General features: G+C 44.6%; 1 protein-coding gene across 1 annotated transcript in view; it reads left to right on the forward strand.

The window, feature by feature from the left end:
- The first annotated feature begins 6,818 nt into the window (after positions 1 to 6,818).
- Positions 6,819 to 23,847, forward strand: part of Prkar2a (protein kinase cAMP-dependent type II regulatory subunit alpha) — a 51,265-nt gene continuing 34,236 nt past the window's right edge. The window contains exon 1 of the mRNA XM_021171883.3: positions 6,819 to 7,364. Coding sequence (XP_021027542.1) covers positions 7,109 to 7,364 — 256 coding nt within the window. The 5' untranslated portion in view covers positions 6,819 to 7,108. The remainder of the gene's footprint in view (positions 7,365 to 23,847) is intronic.

The following is a 23,847-nucleotide window of genomic DNA, read 5'->3' on the forward strand; positions in this document are numbered from 1 at the left end:
AAAACAAGCAAACCAAAAAGGACTGTGGCTGAGTAGAAAATAACCTTTGTTGGAGACGGGGTCTTATGTCTCCCTGTCTGACCTTGGAGTCTCTGTAGTTGAAGAGGACGATCTTCTGAGCCTTCCAGTCCCTCACAAGTACTGAGATTAGCACCAACTGTGCATCACCAAGATTAGCTTATGGGGTGCTGGGAACCGAACCCAGGGTTCTAGCCAAACTCTAGGCAATACCAACTTTGTTATATCCTCAGCCAAAAAATAAAATTTTCAATTTTTAAAAGAAATCTTTTTGGTTTTTAATTATGTGTATATTTAATTGTGTGTGTGTGTGTCTGCATGTGGGTGTGTCTGCATGTTCCAGCAATAATCTCTCTGTCCCTCATGTTGCTGGGGTTACACATGCACACATATGCATGCCCAGGGTTTTTTTGTTTTGTTTTGTTTTTTGGGTTTTTTTTTTTTTTTTTTTTTTTTTTTGGTTTTTTGAGACAGGGTTTCTCTGTGTAGCCCTGGCTGTCCTAGAACTCACTCTGTAGACCAGGCTGGCCTCGAAATCCGCCTGCCTCTGCCTCCCAAGTGCTGGGATTAAAGGCTGCGCCACCATGCCCGGCCATGCCCAGGTTTTTACATCGGTTCTGGAGATTTGAATTTAGATACTCATGCTTGTATAACAAATGCTATTACCTGCGGGGGCTCTTTGGGAAGGTTAATTCAACTTTATATATGTGAGTACACTATAGCTGTCTTCAGACACACCAGAAGAGGGCATCAGATCCCATTACAGATGGTTGTGAGCCACCATGTGGTTGCTGGGAATTGAACTCAGGACCTCTGGAAGAACATTCAATGCCCTTAACTGCTGAGCCATCTCTCCAGCCCCTAGATCAACTTTAAGCCAGCCTACCTCTCTCATGCTGCAGGAGCTTTGGTATCTCAGTGACCAGAAGTTAGCTATACACATGCTTCCCTGAAGCTCGCCCTCCTCCATCCTTCCCTCTCCTGTCTTCCTCTCTCTTCCCCATCCTCTCCTCCCTCTCTCCCCACCCCTCCTTCTCTAAAGGAAGGTTAATATGAAGTTGTTACAATAAGGGAGAGCACGGACTTTAAAGTGCAGACTTGAGAGAGGCGAGAGACTTCAGAAAAGGAGAGTATGACACCAGACAGGAGTGCAGGTCTCTCTGAGAGCTGCCCAGGCACTGCTTAATACTCCCCAGGAAATGAGTCTGTCCGGAAACCTCAGCCCTAGACTGAAAGCTCATGGAGTATTTGCATTTCAGCCAAATGCCAGCCATTCTCATGGGGTAGGATCATTTCCCCTTGGAGATACTTCACATTTGAAAGTGGGGTGTTCTGCGGGGTGGGGGGATTATTTCTTCCCTTTGCACTTTGAGTCAAACAGGGAGGCCCCTGGAGGCAGCTTGTGAAAGGAACCAAGCAGATGGCAAGTGGCTCCCTCCCAGTCAGGGCTTGCTTTTATGATGTCCTTTGAAATGCCACCTGTTCCTTATATATCTCTTCCTGACAGGAGCATGGGGTGGGGGTGGGGAATGTGGGCCCTCCCCAAAGACTTCTCTGTCAGAGTCGAATGGAAGCCAGGCAGTGATTGATCAAGGATAGTGACCTGGTCAGAATTTTTAAAGAAGTTATATATAACCGGACTAAGGGTGAGGGCACCAGGGCAGGTTGTTTTAACGGTGGCCGTTCAGAAGTACAGTAGCACTCTCTCTGATATAAGAGATGTATCTACCCTGTATTTTGTTCACTATAGCCTTTTGAAGCTAGAAGCACAATCCAATCCCCCCAGTCCCCAAACATACGCACCTACACTTGTTTCTTTCGTTGAGTCCACCCCATTATGTAACTCAGGCTGGCCTCACGCTTGCCGTGTAGCTCAACCGGCTCTTGGACTTGTGATCCTCATGCTTTGGCCTCCTGAGGGCTGGGATAATAGGCATGTCCCACTGAACAGAATTCTACACCTTTTCTGGCTTCGTCATCCTCTCTCCTTTCTGCCTTTCTGCCTTTCTTTCCTCTTTTTAGTTTTAGGTAGTCCAGGCTTACAATTTCAGCTGTTCAGGAGGCTGAGGTAGAAGGATCAAAGGTTCAAGGGCAGCTGCGATACACAGTGAATTCAAGGCCAGCCTGGGCAACTTTGTACTATCTTAAAATAAAACTGAAGAGGTCTGGAGCTGTATATAGCTGACTGGCAGTCCTTGCTGAAAGGTATGTATTCACATCAATGCTAGTGCTAAGACTACCTATTCTGCAAGGGAGCCCTACCTCTCCCCAGTTCTCCCAATTCTATCCTCATTGAACTCAATATTTAACTACATTGATTTTTTTTTTTTTTACTTTCACTTTCAGATGTAGAAAGCCCAGCTATGATAAAGAGATCTCTAAAGACCAAGCTGGTAACAGAGGGACCTGTGTCCAGGTGTGTCTAAATGGCCTGAAGAAACGCTTTTGATGTTATCTTGAGGCTGACTTGACCTAGGCTGTGAGAGACTTGCCTGTATTTTCTGGGTCAAGGCCCAAGTAGCTGGCCTGTGAGTCAGGCCAAGAGTGTCAAGTAAAGTCCTGATTAGCACTGAAAAAGCCTGAGGGCCGGCTGCTCCCCGAGGGCTCACTTTTCTGCTTTCTCTGCTGTGATAACCACACAAAGGTTCTGGTCCTGCAGTGTTGTTTCTTGAGCTTCCCGGTTTCTTTCCTTGCCCTAAGGTGTCTCAAAAGCAGACAACAGGTCTGCTGTACACGCTGACACTTTCTTGGGACACAATGTCCCAGGAAAGAGGGGGTTGACTCGCAGGTATAGAAACAGGTGGCCTGGGAATTAACTGCTCCCTGGAACAGGGATGTTTGTTAAAATAGACCACCTAGATCAAAGACTGCATCTCATAGGGGAGGCATCATGTAGGCCAAGGGACAGATGGGTGAAGACAGAGAATAGTTCCTCATCTCTCCTGCTAACCAGAGGCTCCTGAATGCTTCTAAGGTAAAAGAAAACATAGGTAATATGTGAACTTCGAAGACTGTCAGTGAGGGACTGCCATAGAGGTGCTCAGGTAACCAGCAGGTTCCAGTGAACAGGTGGGGACTGGAGGAGCTTAAGGAGCTGGGCTGTGGGATGTATCACAGTCAGCGTGGTGCCAAGCATGGCCAAGGCCCTTGGTTCAATTCTCATCACGGAATAAACTGAACATAGCAACACATGCCTGTAGACCTAACTCTCCAGAGGTGGGCACAGGAGAATCAAGAGTTTAAGGTTGTCACACGGCCTCCTGGTCAGGTAAGTGGGTTGTTTCTGCTGAGTTCTCTTAGATAAAAGCTATGAGGTAAGTAAGCTGGGACCTGGGCCAAGGGCAAGGCTTCAAGAAGTATTAGCTTCTCTCTCCCTTGGGAAGGGGAATGGTTTTAAGTAAAGGAAAGCCGGGCGTGGTGGCTCATGCCTTTAATCCCAGCACTCGGGAGGCAGAGGTAGGTGGATTTCTGAGTTCCAGGCCAGCCTGGTCTACAAAGTGAGTTCCAGGACAGCCAGGGCTATACAGAGAAACCCTGTCTTGAAAAACCAAACCAAACCAAACCAAACCAAACCAAACCAAACCAAACCAAACCAAACCAAAAAAAGAGTCTAAGAAATTCACTATTTTACTGGAAACAGCAGTTGGTACCCTGCCTAAATTGCTTTCATCAAAACCCTCCCTGCTGTTGGTGCTAAACTGCCTGTGTCCCTCCTCTGCAAACTGTGCATGGCAATTGTAAAAGTCTGTGAGAACTAGCCTCATTGTATTCATATCTGTATCTGTGGCTGGTGGTATGGTGGTCTAATGATGTTCATTACCTGAGGGTTGTGAGGAAGACAACATGGGACAAGGGGCCTCATCTGCTGGATGGCTTTTGCTTCTGAAGGTCTCCGCTTTAGGCCTTTCCACCCACCATTGTCACTTGCTCTTAGCAGCTGTTTGTCAGTGGTGGGTTTGGTTGCCATGGTAACAACTAGTCGTGTAGCTGGACAGGCTTGGATGCAGGCAAGATGGCATTCAGGACAAAGGTTGAAGATGCAGGGCTTAGATCCCTGATGCTCTCTTTTGTTACAAGGCCTTTTAGTTAGCATAAATGGGCATTCATGACAGCCTTTGCTCCTGTAATTATTGAAGGATAGGGAAGAGAGAGACCCTCCCTTTGGAAACCTAGAAGTGAGGGAGGTAGTCAGATTGGAACTACAAGCTATCTAACTTCACTGTGAGTCTGCTGTATGGAGGAAGGTAAGGAGCAGCTAGCTGTAGGGTGTCTAATTTCTGTTCATGTCAGCCCTTTGAGGATTTTGTTGTGGCTTTCAGTGTTAAACCCATTTAGGCTTGGTGCTAAGTACAACCTCTATTGCTGAGTCACCCTCTTTAAAACAATTGCTTTTAGATTTATTTATTTATATGGATGAATGTATCTTCACTGTATCTGTGGAGGTCTGTATCATCTGTGGTTCCCCTGGAACTGGGGTTATGTATAGTTTGTGACAGTATGTGGGTTCTGGGATTCCAATCCAGATCTTCTATGAGAACAACTGTTCTTACCTCTCCAGCTCCACCTGCTCTTTTTTTTTTTTTTTTTTTTTTAATTTAAGATAGAGATTCCTCTGTGTTGCCTAGGTTTGTCTCAAATTCCTGTGTGCAAGAGTGATTTTTTTTTTCTGCCTCATTCTCCTAAGTAATTGGATCTACAAATGTGTTGCTATACTAGGCTTGGGTGCTCTCTGAATGCTGTCTGTTGGACAGATGGATGGTTAGGCTGTGCTGAATCTGTTTAACAGGTCAGGAAAACCAGACTGTTTCTGGCAGAGGCCAGTAGGGTTTCAGTGTACCTGGAGACCCTGTCCACACCCAACTCTGTCAACAACCTTTCTCTCCTCTATTTTGTAATTGAGGTCAGAGTCCTAACTCTTCATTTGCCTGTGCCCCATTTAAAACATGTAAGACGTGATAATGTGGGAAGACTGGGACTTGGAGTTGTGAATTTACTTTTCCACAAGCTTGGCTGTAGGGTTGCTTGCAGAGAGGCAATTCCCTTGGTAATATGATGCAGTGGGGGTCACATTTAGGTTTTTTGGGTTGTAATTTGAATCCTGGAAAACTTTTAAGAGTTGGCTAGACTGGGCAGTGGTGGTGCACATCTAATCCCAGCACTCAGGAGACAGATCTCCGAGTTCAAGGTCAACCTGCTCTAAAAAGTGAGTTCCAGTACAGCCAGGGCTACACAGAGAAATCCTGTTTTGAAAAACCAAACCAACAACCTCTCCCCGCCTCCCATACCCCCCAAAAAGAGCCAGTCTGCTCAAGAGAAGACCCATCTCCACTGTGTTGCTTTGCTTTTTTGTTTTTGATTTGAGATAGTTTCATGTAACCCAGGCTAGACTTGAATTATGTAGCAGCTTTGAAAGAAATGATACATATTATGAGACTGAAGTCAGGAGAGCAGTTTCTGCTTCTTTTGTTGCAGTTGCCGAAATGTATCATTTGTTCCTTCTTCATTCATTCATTCAGTCTTCACAAGTATGCTGTCTGTGCCCCCAGCCAGCATGCTGGATACTGCTTCGCCACCACTCAACATACATTCAGTGACACATAGCTGTCTGTAGTCTCAGGTCTACCTAGCCTACAGCCTGGACTGGCCTCTACATTGAGTACCTCAGTAAGGTATTCCCCTGTCACCATACACAGCTCAGTTCCCAGCAGCCTGAGGTTTTGGGTTTGTGCCAGGCCTGTATGGGCGGTGCTAATGGAGATCTTAATTAATACTGGTTAATTACCAGGTGGTGCTTAACAATCCCAATACTCTTCAGGTTCCCAAGCTCACGAGTTGCTGGCTGGTTCCGGCAGGGAGAGGGAGGACAGTATTCTCGCTGGCTCTTTGGCCAGCACCTAGGCTGGATATTCCAGAAAGGTCTGTAACTTCTTTTGTTCAAGTTTGGTGACATGAGGAAACAAGTTGAGTAACAGCAGGTGCCTCTCTAATTCACCTCTGCTCTCTTCCCAAAGGCAAAAGACAACACAGTCTGTGGTCTGCTCAACTTTACCAAATAGTGTGGCCCAGGGTTGAGAGTGGGGAGGAAGGAGAACTCTAAGTCTAGACCTGAAGACCAAGATGGAAGTGTCCAAAAGGAGAAACAAGCCCCGAGGTCTGTCCAGCTCCAGGCATTATTCTGCTTTCTCACTGCCCACAATTGGCTGAGCAAGCTCTTTCAGGGTTATTTCTCTGTTTGAGGCTCACAAGTGACTATCTCACTGAAACTTTTACTTCCTACAATGCCTTCCCCCTTTGACATCTCACGACGTCATATTAGACTCCTTAGGACCTCAGGCAGTCAGGCACGCATCGTTCTACCTGTCAGTCAAGGTGGTTCTGACTTGACTAGGTCTTTGTTCCTGCTGTTCAGGACTTTCCTCCAGATCGTTCTCTGGGCAAACCTGCTCAGTACTTTAGGCTTAGCATTAATGTCGTTCCCTAGAGTGAGCCCTCTGGTCCTCCACTAGAGCAGGGGTCAAGGTGAGGTGGTCCTGTGTCACTTCAGTGTCCCTGGCACTCCTTTAAGAGACTCGCAGCATGCTCCGAAAGCATGAGTGAAAGGTCTTTGTGACCAGGCAAGACACACTAACCAGCCTGCCTCGCAGCCAGGCCACTCTTCCCTCATCTCCGGGGCCTCCCGCACCTTGACCATGGGCTGCTCCAAGAGCGGGAGGCTCAGCGGCGCACGCGCACTTTGGGCCAGCTCCTGGCCGGGGACGCGCACGCCCGCGGCCGCGTGCGTCACAACCCGGGCGCCTGCCGCGCCCGTCCAGCTCGCCTGCCCGGCGGTCCCCGCGGCGGCGCGGCGGCGGCGGCGGCGGCGGCTGCGGCCGGGTGACAACAGCAGCGGCGCCAGGCTGGCTTGCTAGCGGAAGGGTCGCGCGGCCCGCACAATAAACTCAGACCCGGCCAGAATAACGCGCGACGCGAGGAAGGCCGAGACGGGCCGCGCGGGAGACCGCGGGCACGGAGTGACAGGCCGGCGTGAGGGAGCGCGCAGGTTGCAGCCGCCGGCGGCCCCGACCCGCCGGGCCCCTCGGACGTCGCAGGCATGAGCCACATCCAGATCCCCGCGGGGCTCACGGAGCTGCTGCAGGGCTACACCGTGGAGGTGCTTCGGCAACAGCCGCCCGACCTGGTCGACTTCGCGGTGGAGTACTTCACACGCCTGCGCGAGGCCCGCCGCCAGGAATCAGACACGTTCATCGTCTCCCCGACGACCTTTCACACGCAGGAGTCCAGCGCTGTCCCCGTCGTCGAGGAGGACGGGGAGAGTGACTCGGACTCGGAAGATGCCGATCTGGAAGGTAGGCGGGCGGGGCAAGGCCGAGGTGCGATGTGGGCACCGAGTGAAGGGTTCAGGGAGGGACCCGAGGGCCGACCAGGGGTGCCCTGGGCTCGGCTCCCGGCCTTACCCTGGGCCGAGACCCGAGAGCTCTCCAGCCCAGCTGCTTGGGTTCCCCGGCGTGTGAGCATTCCAAATTGAGCTCCGCGGTTCTCTGAGCCTAAGCGTTCACGGAGAGTGATTTGTCAGATTCTGCCTTGAATGAAGCGTGCGCGTTCTTTGGTCCGCGTGGTGGCGCGGAGCTTGAGTCGGTCCCGCCAGAAGCTGCTTTGCCTCTCTGCCTTAGACCCCATAGCCTGCTTGCTTTCCGAAGGCAAGCGCACCAGCATCCGAATCGTCCCGAATAAACAGGATGATCATTTCATTTGCAAAGAATTCCGTTTTGGAAGAGTTATTGCTGAAAACTGTTTGTTGGAGATGAGGTCGATCGCCTTGATTAATCAGGAACTCAGTAGGTAGTTCAAGCTGACCTCGAACTTGGGGCGATCTAGCTACCTCTGCCTCAATGAAAACCTTATAAGCATACACGTAAGAGGAAAGAGGAGCTGAACCCCTCCCTGAATGCTGTCACTCACATTCAATAGCTGAACCTCCTCGCCCAATACTGCCGCTCACATTCAACAGTTATAAATATTTTCACTATTGTTTTACACACACACACACATATATATATATATATATATATATATATATATATATATTTCCTCTCTCCCTTTGCTCAAGTATGTAAAGGAAATTTCAGTTATGCCATTTTATTCGTGTCCGGTTAATTATGCGTTCCTCCTCCTCCTCCTCCTCCAAGTTTCGATAAGGTTAAAACAATTGAAACAAATTGGCAAGCATAATCAATACCTCGATTCCTGTGTTGATTGCAGGGAAGTATACAAGTAACATTCTACTCATATGATTTAAGTAAGACTGTCAAAGAGCAATTTTATTTCCTTGGTTGCTTCCACTTATGCTTTATTAACTTAATAGTGTTAGCCTGCTTTAATTGTTTTAATTTTAATTAATCCCCCCCCCCCTTTTTTTGAGACAAAGTCTCACTGTGTAGCCTTGGATGATGTAGACCAAATTGGCTTTGACCTCATGAGATCTGCCTGCCTCTGCCTCCTGAGTAGTGCTGGGATTAAAAATGGGCAATCTCAGAGGCAGGTGGAGTTCTGAGTTCGAGGCCAGCCTGGTCTACAAAGTGAGTGCCAGGACAGCCAGGGCTACACAGAGAAACCCTGTCTCGAAAAAAACCAAAAAACCAAAAAAAAAAAAAAAGGGCAATCTATGCCCAACACCGGCAGGTTTATTTTTCTTTATGTGTTTGTCTATCTGCCTCATGTATATACATACTATATTAGGCAGCTCTCAGGCCAAAAGAGGATACAGATGGTTGAGAGCCACCATGTAGGTGCTGGGAAATAAAACAGCATCCCCTAGAAGAGCAGCCTGTGGCTTTAAGCACTGAGCCATCTCACTAGCCCTTTTATTTTCTGTTCTAGCACTGAGCCTCGCTTCCGAGTATTAATGAGCACAGGACTCCCGCTTGGAATAATAAACTCTGGAGTTGGATGGCAGCGATGGCTCTCTTTTTGTCAGCTTTGCTGTGTTGCAAGGTTGTTTGCAGCAGACTCCTGGCTCCTGCCTGAAGTGTTCTTTCCTCTTTAACTTTTCTTTGGTTGCCTTCTGCTTTTGGTTGGATTTTATACTTTCAACTGTTCCTTATTTGGCTATGCTACATTGTATCAGCGGTTAGTGGTCATTTGGAGGTTTCTACTTTGTGGGTAGAAGAAATGTGCTGCTCTAGACTCTGGTACAGGGTGACTTTGTAGGTGTGTGTTTCTATTATTCTTGAATATATACCCAGAAATACCAAGCCCTCCCTCCCCCCTTTTTTTTTCCTTATAGATAGGGTTTGAGAACTGAGCTCAGGCCTGAACTCTGTATTCTTCTGCCTCAGCTTCCCCAGTGCTGAGATTGAAGATGTGCATCACCACTCCAGCCCAGGCTCCTCTTTTTCTTCTTTTTAAAGATGTATTTATTTTATGTATATGAGTACACTTGCTGAGAATTGAACTCAATACTGCTGGAAGAGCAGTCAGTGCTCTTAACCACTGAGCCATCTTTCTAGCCCTCTTTCTTTCTTTTTAAATCATTTTTTTGTTTTTTCTTCTCTGTGTAGCACTGTCTATCCTGTCCTGGAACTCACTACTTCCTGAGTGCTTGAGTTACAAAGTGTGGGGCATCAGATCTGGTTTTCCTCTTTGGGTTAGTCTTTTTTTTTTTTTGGTTTTTTTGAGACAGGGTTTCTCTGTGTAGCCCTGGCTGTCCTGGAACTCACTTTGTAGACCAGGCTGGCCTCGAACTCAGAAATCCGCCTGCCTCTGCCTCCCGAGTGCTGGGATTAAAGGTGGGTTAGTCTTATGGGGACAGATTATTGAGGCGTCTTGTTTGTTGGCTCCATGACCATAGTAAGTGATTTGTCTTTTTGTTTCCAATCCAAGTGTCCAAGGCTCAGTGTATCTGCTTGCAAAACAAACATTACCTGCTTGGTAATGTTCCAGAGTTGTTTTGTTTGATCCTCAGATGGTTCTGAGTGTGGTTCATTTCAGTGCACACCAAATTTTAAAAGTGGCTTATAGATTGGGTGAGGTGATGTACGCTTGTAATCCCAGCATTTGGGAGGCAGAGGCAAAGGATTTCATAAATTTGAGGCCAATTAGGTCTACATAGTAAGTTCAGGCCATCTGGGGCTACATAACAAGACCTTGTCCCAAAAGAGAAGGGGGGGGGAATAAATTTAATAAAATGATTGAACATTACTAGTCTTGTATATATTCTCTTAAAAACTATTTTTATTATTTTAAATAATGGTATGCACATGAGTGCTGGTTCCTACAGAAGCCAGAGGCTGTGGGTCTCCCTGGAGCTGGAGTTGCAGAGGTTTTTGAGTCCCCTGATGTGGTTGGGTGCTAGGAACTGAACTTGGGTTCTTTATAAAAACAGCGTATGCTCTTTACCACTGAGTATCTCTGTGGCTTGGTCTTAGCTATCTTTGTAAAGATCTCTGAGGTATCATTATGTTGCCCAGGCTGGTTGAAATGATCAGATCTCCTGGATTTAAATGGATCTTCCTGCCTCAATCTCCTTAGCTGAGCCCCCAGGCAGACAGACAGACAGACAGTCTTACACACAGATAACAGAGGTCAACCTCTTATCACTCTTCAGGAGTTGGTCTGTCTGTCTTTCTTTCTTTCTTTCTTCTTTTCTTTTTTTCTGAGACAAATCTTAATAGCCTAGAGCTCACATAGGCTGGTCTGTGAGGCCATCAAACTCCAAAGATCCATCTGTCTCTGTCTTTTCAGTGCTACAATGACAAGTGCCTACCACCAGTCCTGGCTTTCCTATGTAGATTCTGGTGTAGAATGCCGGTCCTTATATGAACAGCTGAGCTCTCTGCCCAGCCTCTTTTTTTTTTTAATTTATTTATTTATTATATGTAAGTACACTGTAGCTGTCTTCAGACACTCCAGAAGACGGAGCCAGTCAGATCTCGTTACGGATGGTTGTGAGCCACCATGTGGTTGCTGGGATTTGAACTCAGGACCTTCAGAAGAGCAGTCAGTGCTCTTACCCGCTGAGCCATCTCACCAGCCCCCTCCTTTTTTTTTTTTTAAACAAAGAGAATCTCATGTTGTCCTCAAACTTACCAGGTAGGTGAGGAGGACCTTGAACTCCTGCCTTCACCTCCCAAAACCTAGAATATGGGTGTGCTCCCACTGTTTCCTGGGCTGTGCAGTACTGGGCATCTGAACGTTGGTCCTCATTCATGTTAGGCAAGCCCTCGACCAACTTAGCTACACTCTTAGCCCTTTTTTCTTTTAGATTTATTTTATTTATTTTATGTATGTACATTACCACTGTCTTCAGACACACCAGAAGAGGGCATCGGATCCCATTACAGATGGTTGTGAGCTACCATGTTGTTTCTGGGAATTGAACTCAGGACCTTTGGAAGAGCAGAGTTAGTGCTCTTAACCACTGTGCCATCTCTCCAGACCTTCTTATCCTTTCTTAAGATGTTTTGTACAATTTTTCTTTCTCTCTCATGAGGTGTGCACACACTTTTTCTTAGTTTTTCTCTCAAGAAGAATTCTTTTTTTTAAATATTTATTTATTTATTGTTATATGTAAGTACACTGTAGCTGTCTTCAGACACACCAGAAGAGGCCGTCAGATCTCATTACAGATGGTTGTGAGCCACCATGTGGTATCTGGGATTTGAACTCAGGACCTTTGGAAGAGCAGTCGGTGCTCTTAACCGCTGAGCCATCTCTCCAGCCCCTCAAGAAGAATTCTTAAAGCTTTTGAAATTCTGAATTTTCTTGATGATTAGGGATATGTTCAATGTTGCTGAGCCCTTGGCTCCTATTTGAGCTTATGTTATAAAGATTACTCAGGTCCAGGGCTTGTCTTCCGGAAGACTGATCATAGGATTAGAGAGAGCCGATGTTTTAAGGCACCTTCACCACCACCATTACTACACTTTTTATTTTTCGTAAGCATCTATCTTTATTTATTTTTAATACCCCTGCTGAGCTATCTTCCTGGCTCTCTACATTTTTTTCCCTTTTTAAATGGGTAATGTATCTACTTGACATTAAATGGAAATATGGGAAAAAATTACCAGTTCTCTGAAGATATTTCCCTTTTCCATTAATGGAGTGCTTCAGTCAGCTCTTTTTATATTTCAGTAAATTATTTTGTTCAACCAAAAGATTCTTACATCCTGTGTTCACTTGTCATTTGTCATCATAAAAGCAAGGACAATTTTGTGACTTTTTTTGGTACATAGATGGTACGTGTAGGGCAATTTATCCCTGAGTTGGAGTAAATTATTATAAAAATGAGTCCTAGTTTTCTCTTCCAGTTAAAGCTTTTTATATAAACTTGTTTAAAATTAAAAAAGAAAGTACAGTTGGTTGTTTTGGTTTTTTTTTTAAACTTTAATTTTCTTATTTAAGCTATTTCCTCCCACAGTTAAAGAATGGAAGATAGCATGAGATAGTCTTCATATGATACAAAACAGGATAAGAACAAACAAAGCAAACAAAAAACCCATGAGTTTAATGTTCCACACATTTTTCTGGCCCACATGCAGGCGGAGTAAATGGTCCAAACCAGGACTGTGGCCCTGTTGCCTAGGTGATAGTCCTGGCCCCCAAGGTTAAGGAAGAGGGAATGATTACTATTTGTCCATGGAAAGGGTTTGGTCCTGTTGTGGAGATGGGTGTTGGTGATGAACTTGTGTCTTCAAACTGTCCATCATGGTGAGGTTTCAGGAAAACGTTGACACCCTCACTTCCACTCCAACTAGGAGTGAAATGGGCACTGTGAAATAGGTGAGGACTTTGAACAGCCAAGCTCAGACCCCCGCCCAGGCTGTAGACATCATCTCGGGCAACTCCGACTCCACTGTGAGCGTGTCAGAAACCTGGGATGCAGATACCACCACCATCTTGGGCCTAGGGCTTTGTGTTTTTGTTTTGAGATGGTCTTGTGTACTTCCAAAAAAAAAAAAGTCCCAGTTACGAATTTGCTGAGAAACCAAGGATGACCATTAAGAATATAGTGCTTTATAGACTGGGGATTAGCTTGTTCTCCTAAACGTATGGATTCTGTGCTTGGCATTCCTTTTCACCGAGAAGCACTTGCTTTTTAAATCTTTTAGCCACACAAAGCCCTGGTTACATCCTCATTTCTCTAAGTGTGCTTGCATGGGAAAGAATCAGTAAGAGACTTGTTAAGGAGGGTGGGGAGGGAGCACGGGAGGGGGTGGGGGAGGGACAGTGACTCTTATTTTTAAATCGCATGATAACAATCTCAGAATCATAATTTTAACAGTGTGATTAGAGTTTAATTTTTCTTTAATTGTTTTTTTTTCCTCAGCACTCAAGAGGCAGAGGCAGATTGATCTGAATTGGAGGCCAGACTGGTCTACATAGTGAGTTCCAGGAAAGCCAGCATTACATAGTAGACTCAGTCTCAAAACAAAACAAAACAAAGCAAAACAAAACAAAAACCCTTTTTTTTCCCCCTTAGGCCAGCAGAGTTCCAGGCCAGCCAGGGCTATATAGTGAGACCTCGCTACCAAATATATATTTGTTTTTCTTAAGTTCTTCAGATATACTTCACTAGGATAACTGGTTAAGAGTTCCTTTAAAATATTGTTTTATGTGTATGTTTTACTTGCAGGTGTGTCTCTGTACATGTATGTACATGTCTGTGTAGTGCCACAGCTTCTAGATTCCCTGGGACTGAAGTTACAGTACATTGGTTGTGCGAGAGCCTCCCTAAGGGTGCTAAGTCACAGAACTCCATCCACCTTCCTCTTCTTCCCAAGGGCTAGGATTAAATGTGTGCACCACCACTCACAGATTTGTTAGCATCTTTTATGTAGATGTGTCAGAGTATGTGTATATGCACATGTTGTATATTCGTGCTCATTTGCTTATGTGTGTGCATTTGGAGACTGGAAATCACCCTTGGTGGCACTCCTTAGGAGCTCCTCACCTTGTTTTTTGAGATAGTTTCTTACTGGGCCCTGGGGCTCCCTGACTTGGCTAACTGGGGAACCTCAAGCATGGACAACCATACCTGACTGTGCGTGTGGGTGGTGGGGATAAAGCATAGAGGCTCGACGGGCAGTGTTTAACTGAGTGATTTCCCCAGGTCCACCTTGTTTTCTGGGTTTTGTTTGTTTGCTTTGTTTTGTTTGAGACAGGGTTTCTCTGTGTAGCCCTGGCTGTCCTGGAACTAGCTCTGTAAACCAGGCTGACCTGGAATTTACAAAGATCCTCCTGCCTCTGCCTCTGGAGTGCTGGGAATAAAGATGTGTGTACCACCACGCAGCTCCTTTTTTAGTGTTTTGTTTTGTTTTGTTTTGTTTTGTTTTTGAGATTAGTTTTAAAGTTATGTAGCCCTGGCTAGTCTTGAACTGGCTATGGAGATTAGTCAAGTTTCAAGCTCCTCCTACCTCTACCTCTTATGTGTTGGGATCATAGATACTCTATATCAAAAGGCCAGTGATTATCCTTCTATTTAATGTTAAACTTGTGTAATACGTTTAAGTGGGTCTGAAGTCAAGTCTATAGAAGAAGATATATTCACAGAAGACTGGCTATACCATATAGCTTTCACTCACTCCTTCCCTTTCTAATTGGTAACAGTGGTTTTCAGTTTTTGCAGCTTAAAAAAGAAAAAAGTCAGACATGATCGTACACCCTTTTAATATCAGCAGGTGGATCTCCATGAGTTTGAAGTTAGCCTGGTCTACATAGGGAGTTCCAGGACAGCCAGGGCTACATAGAAAGACCTGCTTCAAAAATCTAAAATAACAACTAAGCAATTAATTAATGGTTTAAAGGGAACCTGGAAAAAAGATAAACTCAAGTATCAGTGTGTTTTACAGGTTCCTAGATAACAGCTTGCCATGGGCAGAGAAAGTTAAGAACTACTGTAGCCCGGCGTGGTGGCGCACGCCTTTAATCCCAGCACTCGGGAGGCAGAGGCAGGTGGATTTCTGAGTTTGAGGCCAGCCTGGTCTACAAAGTGAGTTCCAGGACAGCCAGGGCTATACAGAGAAACCCTGTCTCGAAAAACCAAAAACCAACCAACCAAACAAAAAAAACTACTGACATGAAACTTTTTTTTTTTTTTTTGGTTTTTCGAGACAGGGTTTCTCTGTGTAGCCCTGGCTGTCCTGGAACTCACTTTGTAGACCAGGCTGGCCTCGAACTCAGAAATCCGCCTGCCTCTGCCTCCCGAGTGCTGGGATTAAAGGTGTGCGCCACCACGCCCGGCTCGACATGAAACTTTTGTTGTGGTGGTCTTAACAATTTATCTTTCCCCTTAAGAAGCAAAAAGATGATATATAGTCATTTTGGTTTTTATAAATGCCAGGCAATATACTACAGAGCTCTTCTCTAAACAGCCTTGTATGAAGAACAGCCTTTATACAGTATGCATTTAACAAGTTCTCAGGTTATACTTCCACCCACTGGAACTAGAGAGTGCCAGTGTGTGATACAAGTTATGAGAGTTTTTTTTTAAGCTATGATTGAGCAATTTAAATGAAGTCATTCTACATATTTATACCATTCTAAAGTTAACGAGTACTGAGTGACACATCATGAATACATGTATGCCTAGGGACCTGCATCTAATTGAATGATTCAGATTTACTAATTAGCTTAATGTGTCATTTCCTCTGAATTACTAGTATATGATGTGTCTCAAGCTTTAATTACAAACTATGTGAAATTTTATTTTCACTTATTTTAATTCTCGAGATGGCATATCACTGTGTAGCTCTGGCTGGTATAGAACTTACTCTGTAGACCAGGCTGTCCTCAAACGAGATCCACCAGCCTCTTCCTCCAGAGTGCTAGAATGAAAGGTATGTGCTACCACACCTGGCATAAAATTTTATTTTCTTAAGATTTATTTTTACAAGCTGAGCAGTGGTGGCGCACACCTTTAATCCCAGCACTGGGGAGGCAGAGGCAGGGGAATTTATTTTTATTTTATGTATACATATGTTTTGCCTACATGTATGTATGTGTACCACATGTTTTTATGCATATGGAGGCTAGGAGAAGGCATGAGATTCCCTGAAATTGAATTTACAGAAGATTGTGAGGGTGTTTTGAACATGAGGCCTTCAGTAAGAGCAACAGTGCTTTCTGACTGCTGAGCTCTCTCTTCAGCTACATGGAAATTTATTCTTTTTTGTTTTTTGATGAAAATTTATTCTTAAGAAAATGAAAATGGTTTAATTTTTCTAATGAGGTTAGAGTGTGGGCAAGAAGGTCGAGCCAGTCAATGTATGTGCTTAAAAATGTTTTTAAAGACAGTTTTACTCTACAATTTAGGCCACCAAGTCTGCCTTAGAAAATAAACACTTAATAGGTCCATATATGTTTATTCCTTGATAACTGATTTGTACTAGTTTGCTGAATATTGCTAAATAGAAGAAAGCCTCGGCTGGCTCTGCCCTGGCTCCACAGCCACCGAGCCTCAGGCCTTCCTTCTTGTTTGCTTTGCTTTTATGTTGGGAGTTGAATTCCAAGTCTGGCACACGCTAAGCACGCACCGTCCTCTCAGCTACACTCCCAACTGTGGTTTGTTTTTCTAAGATTTATTTATTATGTTTATATTAGTTCACTGTAGCTGTTTTCAGACACACCAGAAGAGGGCATCAGATTCTATTACAGATGGTTGTGAGCCACTATCTGTGGAATTGAACTCATGACCTCTGGAAGAGCAGTCAATGCTCTTAACCACTGAACCATATCTCTCCAGCCCCTATTTTTTATTTCTAAGACAGGCCCTGGCAGGCTTAGCCTGGAACTTGTTATGGAAGCAGGCTGGCTTTGAACTTATAAGGGATTTGCTTGTCTTGCCTTTTAAGCACTGTGATCATAGATAGGACTGTGCTACAATTCCCAGCTTAGTTTTCTTTCTCCCCTCCCCTCCCCTCCCCTCCCCTCCCCTCCCCTCCCCTCCCCTCCCCTCCCCTCCCCTCCCCTCCCCTCCCCTCCCCTTCCTTTCCTTTCCTTTCCTTTCCTTTCCTTTCCTTTCCTTTCAATTCTCTTTCAGATAGCCCAGGCTGGCCTTGAACTCCTTCCTGATCCTCTTGCCTCCACTATTTTAGGTTCTGGAATTCCAGGCACATTCATAGTACACAGATACACACCCAGACACAGCACCTGTACACATAAAATGGATAAAAATTAAATCGAACAAAACAGGATTGGGATCATCAAAATACCAATAGCCAGAGGGAGTGGAAGTGGCTAATAAAGGGGATTCGCCATGAAGAGTTGGTCTTTACCGTACGACAAAAAGTGATTATTTGGAGCCTGCTAGGTTTTGTTTCTAGATTTGGGGTTTTTTGTTTGTTTGTTTGTTTTTCCACTTCTGACTCAGTTTCTAGCCCATCATGCTACATCTTACTTCTGCCTTGACCAGTCAAGTTCTGTATTTAGATACTGAAAAGTGTTCTGCCCTTACCCTGACCTGCTGTGAGGAGTGGTAGGAGACTTTGCTAGCACTGCCCCAGATGTGGCGACCCAGAAGAGACAGGAGTTGTAGCGCTGATGAGTTCTATCCTGGACTTGTTGAATGCAGGGCCAGCTCTCAGGGCTAGGATCCAGCTGACATCCAGCCAGCAGTGGGAATGTGAGTCTGAGAGGACACGAGTCATGAGTGGGCCTTATCTTTTTATGTTCTTCTTCTGTATTTGTCTTCTCTCTGCCTGAAAGTGGCCTTCTCCCTCCTATTTCCTTCTTACTTGACAGTGAATTGCTTTTTTTCCTTTAAATAAATCAACCAGTTCAAAGGTTCGTTTTGTGCCAAGCAACAACCCTATAAGGCAGGTGCTATTATTACCCTGCTTTTATAATGAGGAAACTGAGACTCAGAGGGTAAAGAACTTGTTCAAGGTCTCTTTCTGCAACTGCACAGCTTGGCCCCTGACCTGACTAGAGGCCGTGAGGGGATAAAGGAGGGACAGGGACTAGCAAGCTGGTGTTGGTGTGCTGTCAGACTCTGGGCAGACAGCACCGTGGGGAGGAGTTAGCTGTTCTCTGCAGCTCAGCAGCCTCAGGCTGCAAACATCCAAGACAAAGAAGCCGCAGTTACAAGTTTTACATACTTGACCAGAGGAAGGCTTTGTCACTTCCCAGCCTGCATGAGTGGAAAGGTTTTGCCAATTTCCCATGGTTCTGAGGCCTTGTCCATGTCCGCAATACACATTCATTTGAGGCTTTCTCTGTAAGTAATTGAGGTGGCTCTGGGATTTGAACCCCAGCAGAGGGCTCAGATTTCATAATCATAATAATAACCACGTTTGAGAAGGCAAATACTTTCTATATGAGTAAAGTGTCACAGTGATCTTTTCTAAAGAAGAGATTTTATTTTTTAAATTTATTTTTCAGTTCTATGAGTTGAACCCATTGAACTTGTGGATACTCAAGGCCCTTTGGATTTTTTTCTTTTTTAAAAAAACAAGGGATATGATGGCAAAAGTTTTCTCTTTCAGGACAGTGTCTGAAAAAGGGAACTTGACACGATTGCTAATACATTCTCTTTTTTCTGGTCTTGTTAGAACTGTTGCATTAGGCACATTGCTGGCCCTTCTTGTGGTGTTCTGCTCCCTTGCAGATGCTGTAACTGTTTTCTTCCTGTGATGAACATTCATGACCTTCCACTCCCCTGTGGAAGATTTCCATTTGCTCCTCACTGCTTTTTGTAGTTTTCGATCCAAGCTGGAGCGCGAGCTTTTCTTTCTCCGGCTTGATACATTTCAGGGAAGGACCATGACGGGCTTGGCGCTTGGGTCAGGTTCCCACTCTACAGTGTTATCTTACTGTGGCAGTGTGGAATCTTCCCACCATGGAGCATGTGTGGTGTCCTCTAGCTAAGTTAGAAGTGAGCAGCAGCACTGGGGAAGACTGAGAGGTCACCTGTGCAGCACAGGGCTCCAGTCTGAAGGAGAAGAGGGCTGTGCAGACTTCTCGCTAGGACACACTGCTGCTTTGGTTGACTCTTCCTTTGCTTGGTCTGCAGCGCTGGAAAATGAGAGCCTTCCAGTCTATAGGAGCTTCTGACCCTTTGAGAGCAGCAGAGGTTGGGGACATTTAAATTTGCTTTGGATCTATAATTAGAATAATAGCATGGTAGAATTTATTTTTATTTAAAAATATAAAATGTAGGGCAGGAGAGATGGCTCAGCAGCTAAGAGCACTGACTGCTCTTCCAGAGGTCCTGAGTTCAATTCCCAGCAACCACGTGGTGGCTCACAACCATCTGTAATGGGATCCAACGCCCTCTTCTGGTGTATCTGAAGACAGCTGCAGTGTATTCACATATATAAAATAAATAAATAAATAAATAAATAAATAAGCAAGCTTTAATGTATATGTAAATGTTTATGAATATGTGTGTATATATGAATGAAATGAAGACAGGCATGGTGGCTTATGGGGCAAAGGCAGGTGGATCTCTGTGAGTTTTAGGCCAGTCTTGTCTACACAGAGAGTTCTAGAATAGCCAGAGCTACATAGAGAAACCTGTCTTAAAAACAAAAACAAACAAAACCCAGTAAAAGCATCTTTTATTCGCCTGATGTAATTATTGTCTCAGGGGCTTATTGCCTCCATCTGCTAGCCTAGGCCTAATCCTGGAAGCTTCTAGCCTCTGTACAGTCTAATCTAGACCAAGTGTGTTTTCAGCCTCTGATACTTGCTGCTTGAGTAAGTTCATCTGTTTTAGTTCTTTCTGTGCTCTGGCTAGCTGATTCAGCTCAGCTCTTCTGGCTCAAAACTCCTCTCCAAGCTGACTGATTTCAAACTGGCTTCTTTCTAGGCCTTTGATTGAATTGCTCTGCTTGGCCTCAAACTAATGCTAGCAATCTGTTCTAATCTTCTGGCTCCTTCTCATTCTCTGGCTTGTTCTGTGTTCACCTGTTCAGCTTGTCCTCCCTTTGCAACCTTTAAAACTCTCCTGGTAAAACTGTGTTTTTCCCTTCTTTCTGCACTGCCCCTCAAGTAACTTCCCTTTCCTCTCTCTTCTCATGAGAGTTGGACATATCCTATTCTGTCAAGTCTTTCTCTGATTCATCACTTTGTTTACCACTCAATTAGACATTACTTTCAAATATGGATGCTTCCTTCTATAAACTAACTTTACCTTCATTGTTTGGGATTAAAGGTTTTACAGTGTGATCAAATATCCTGCAAAAACACACAGCACACACATATTCATATGAACAACTCAGTTGTCAGGTTGAGATGATCACGGCAGATAAATCCTGTCTTTAAGGGCAGTTGTCTGAATTTCAGTCTCCTCTGCTTCATAGTATGGTGAAAGAGTTGTGAGGAGTCTGTGTGATGATGCTTTTAAAATGTTTGGCAGGCTAGGTGTGATGGTACATGCACCTTTAATTCCAGGGTTACGGAAACAGAGGCAGCCAGATCTCTGAGTACTAAACAGCCTGGTCTATATAGTGAGTTCTAGGACAGCCGGGGCTACATAGAGAATGTCTCAAAAAACAAAATAGAAAAAGGCTGGCATAATATTTGCACATGGTAAGACTAGAGAGATGGCTTGGTTAGTGAGGCTTGCTGCCAAATCGGAAGACCTGACTCCTGAGTTCAGTCCCAAGAACCCATATGGTGCAAGGAGAGAACTCGATCCTGCAAATTCTTTTTACCTCCAGACATGTATACGCATACAACAGACATGTATACGCAGACAACAGACATGTATACGCATACAACAGACAAGTAAGTGATAAGGGCTGGAGAGATGGCTCAGAGTTCTTGCTGTTCTTCCAGAGGACTGAGATTTGTTTCCTAGCACCCACATTGGTGGCTCGGAACCACCTGTTACTCCACCTCCAGATCTTCTTTTGCATCTGTATGTACCAGCGTACATGTCGCGTTCACTCAGCACTCACAGAGTACATAAAATAAACCTTTAACAGTATTTGAGTGCGCTTACAGGATAACAGCTCTGATAATTTATTTAATTTTTTAAATTAAAATGAAGAGAGTATGAGGAAGCATGCCAGGGCTTATCCGAGGAGTTAGAGGCTAACCCCTGAGATTCAGTTCCCTCCCACCAGGAGCAAACTCAAGTTATCAGGCATGGTGGGAACTGCCTATATCCCCTGAGCTGTCTGACAAGGCTCTTAGTTTTCCTATTGAGATAGTGTCTGGTTAAGTTGCCCGGGTTGACCTTGAATTTTGTTGGTAGCCTAAATAGGCTTTGAACATCTAATCCTCTGAGTCCAGACTGCACAAATTGCAGTCTTATACAAAGCTCCAGTTTCCTAGGCTTTGTTTCCTATCTTTAGTTTTTGTGTGTGGAGAGTTTTGTCCAGTTCGCCCACTGTGGGTAGCATAAGATTAGACAAGTTTTTACTTTTTATAGTAGACAGCTGTGTTTACATGTTCAGAGTTTAAAATATTCATGCCTATTTCAGAACTAAATTTTTTTTGAGAACAGCAAAGAGGATTTCTGTATTATAAGCACATTATAAACAGAAATACTATGAACAGTCTCCCTGTATAGTGGGATGACAGTTACTAGAGAGAACAATGCTGTAGGCCTCAACCCCACAGAGCTCCTCCAGTCTCTGCCTCCTGAGTCCTGGGGTTAAAGTCATGAATGACCACACCCAGGAAAATCAGCTTCTCTTTAAAGCTAGTCCTCTTTATCCGTGGGCTCAGCTAACTTTTGGTTGAATAGATTGAGTCATGTCCTACCCCAAAGATGAATATTTTGGTGCATATTTGTGATACTATGATTTAAAGTGAACTTATCTAACAAATATATACAAAAGATCTGTAGTAACAGTGGCTAGAGGGGGGCTGTTGATGTGCTTGCTGTCAAGCATGGTGACCTCAGTTTGATCTTCAGAACCTAGATAAAGGTAAAAGAAGAGAGCCAATGCCAAAGGGTTGACCTTTGATCTTCAGACACACACCGTGGAGTTTGCTTTTATTTTCTGTCCCCTTACATACAATCATGGAGACACACATACACATTCTCATTCTCTCTCCCTCTCCCTCTCTCTCTCTCTCTCAGAAAGTTCTATAGTATGTCAGGCTTTGAGGCTACATGGGCAAGCAAAGATAGACCTAATTTTATTCCTTGGGGTAATGGTAGGAAGGGAGAGCACAATCAACCAAATAAATGACTTAGATTGCTTTAGCGTTATGCTGTGACATCACTTCTCTGAAGGGAAGGCACTTGGTTCTTTTACAGAGCCTGTGACAGGAATATGAGCTGATCTGGAAAGTCAGTTAAAGCTTCCTTACAGAGAAAAGTCTTAGTTCCAAAGGCTCTGGTAAGTGTTCACTGAATGTGGTGGTTTGAATAAGAAGGGCCCCATAGGCTCTTATATTTGAATGCGTTGTCATCAGAGAGCGGTGATATTTGAGAAGGACTAGGAGGTGTGACCTTTTTGGAGGAAGTATCTCACTGGGTTTGGACTTGGAGGTTTAAAAAGTCCATGCTAGATCCAGTTCTCTTTCTTGTAGCCTACAGATCAGATATAGGCAACTCGATATTCTTGTCTGGATCTAACAGGACAGATATGAGAGGTATAAGAGTGAGCTTTTGTTTGAAATTGTGAGCATTATTGAGATCTTTCAGGACAAGTGTGATAAAGCAAGAAGAGGGCTCTGACTGACAGGCATGATAACCTAGAACAAACACCCAGTGCCACAGGGCTGGCAGAGGAGAGTGAACCTGTAAATATGGGAGAAATCCAGGCATGTGGTGTGACCGAATGGAAACATGGAAATAGCATTCAAACTTTATTTTTCCTAGCAACCACTAAGGAGCTTGCACTTGAGATTTAATTTTTTTCTGACAATGTTCTATTATTTCATTGTCTCAAAAAGCATAACCAAGATTAGGTTGCTATAATTTTATTGTCTCCTAGTAACAAGAAAAGCATCCAGTACTTTTATAAAATTGCACTATCAGCGTGAAGTGTCATTTCTGTTTCCTACTGCTCGAAGCCTATTGTCAAGCTATTAGAGACAGTCTGTCTAACACTGGAGAGAAATGCTCAAGTAAGCCAAGGCTGCTTCTGTTTCTCTCTGTAGAGCTGGTACCAAGCCGACAGGGCCCATGAAGGCATGAACTATATTTTATCAGGAAGATTATACTGCCTAAGATGCAAATGCTAGAAAGCTATAGTATTTAAAATAGAGGTAGACATATTCCTGAAGGGATGGAGTAAAACAGGTTCAGAGGGAGGGGTGTGGAGAAAAGGAGAGTCGAGTGGTTTGCATTGCCTAAAAATGGCAGGTCCTTCTTACGGAGGGAGAAACTTACTATCAGCTGTATCGACACAGGGGCATTCCTTGAATGTGCTCTGCTAGGTTTTTTTTGTTTTTTTGAGACAGGGTTTCTCTGTGGAGCCCTGGCTGTCCTGGAGCTCACTTTGTAGACCAGGCTGGCCTCGAACTCAGAAATCCGCCTGCCTCTGCCTCCCGAGTGCTGGGATTAAAGGCATGCGCCACCACTGCCCAGAGAATTTTTGTTTGTTTGCTTTGTTTTTTATTTTTTAACCTCAGAGCCATCTCTGGCTCCTATCAGAAACACCAGAAGAGAGCATCAGATTCTATTACAGATGGTTATGAGCCACCATGTTGTTGCTGGGAATTGAACTCAGCACCTCTGGAAGAACAGTCAATGCTTTTAACCGCTGAGTCATCTCTCCATCCCTAGATTTTTTTGTTTGTTTGTTTTTGTTTTTTTTCGAGACAGGGTTTCTCTGTATAGCCCTGGCTATCCTGGAACTCACTTTGTAGACCAGGTTGGCCTTGAACTCAGAAATCCGCCTGCCTCTGCCTCCCGAGTGCTAGGATTAA

This window comes from Mus caroli, unplaced genomic scaffold (assembly GCF_978045245.1).
Source record: "Mus caroli unplaced genomic scaffold, Mus_caroli_1 scaffold_11, whole genome shotgun sequence".
Classification (NCBI taxonomy): domain Eukaryota; kingdom Metazoa; phylum Chordata; class Mammalia; order Rodentia; family Muridae; genus Mus; species Mus caroli.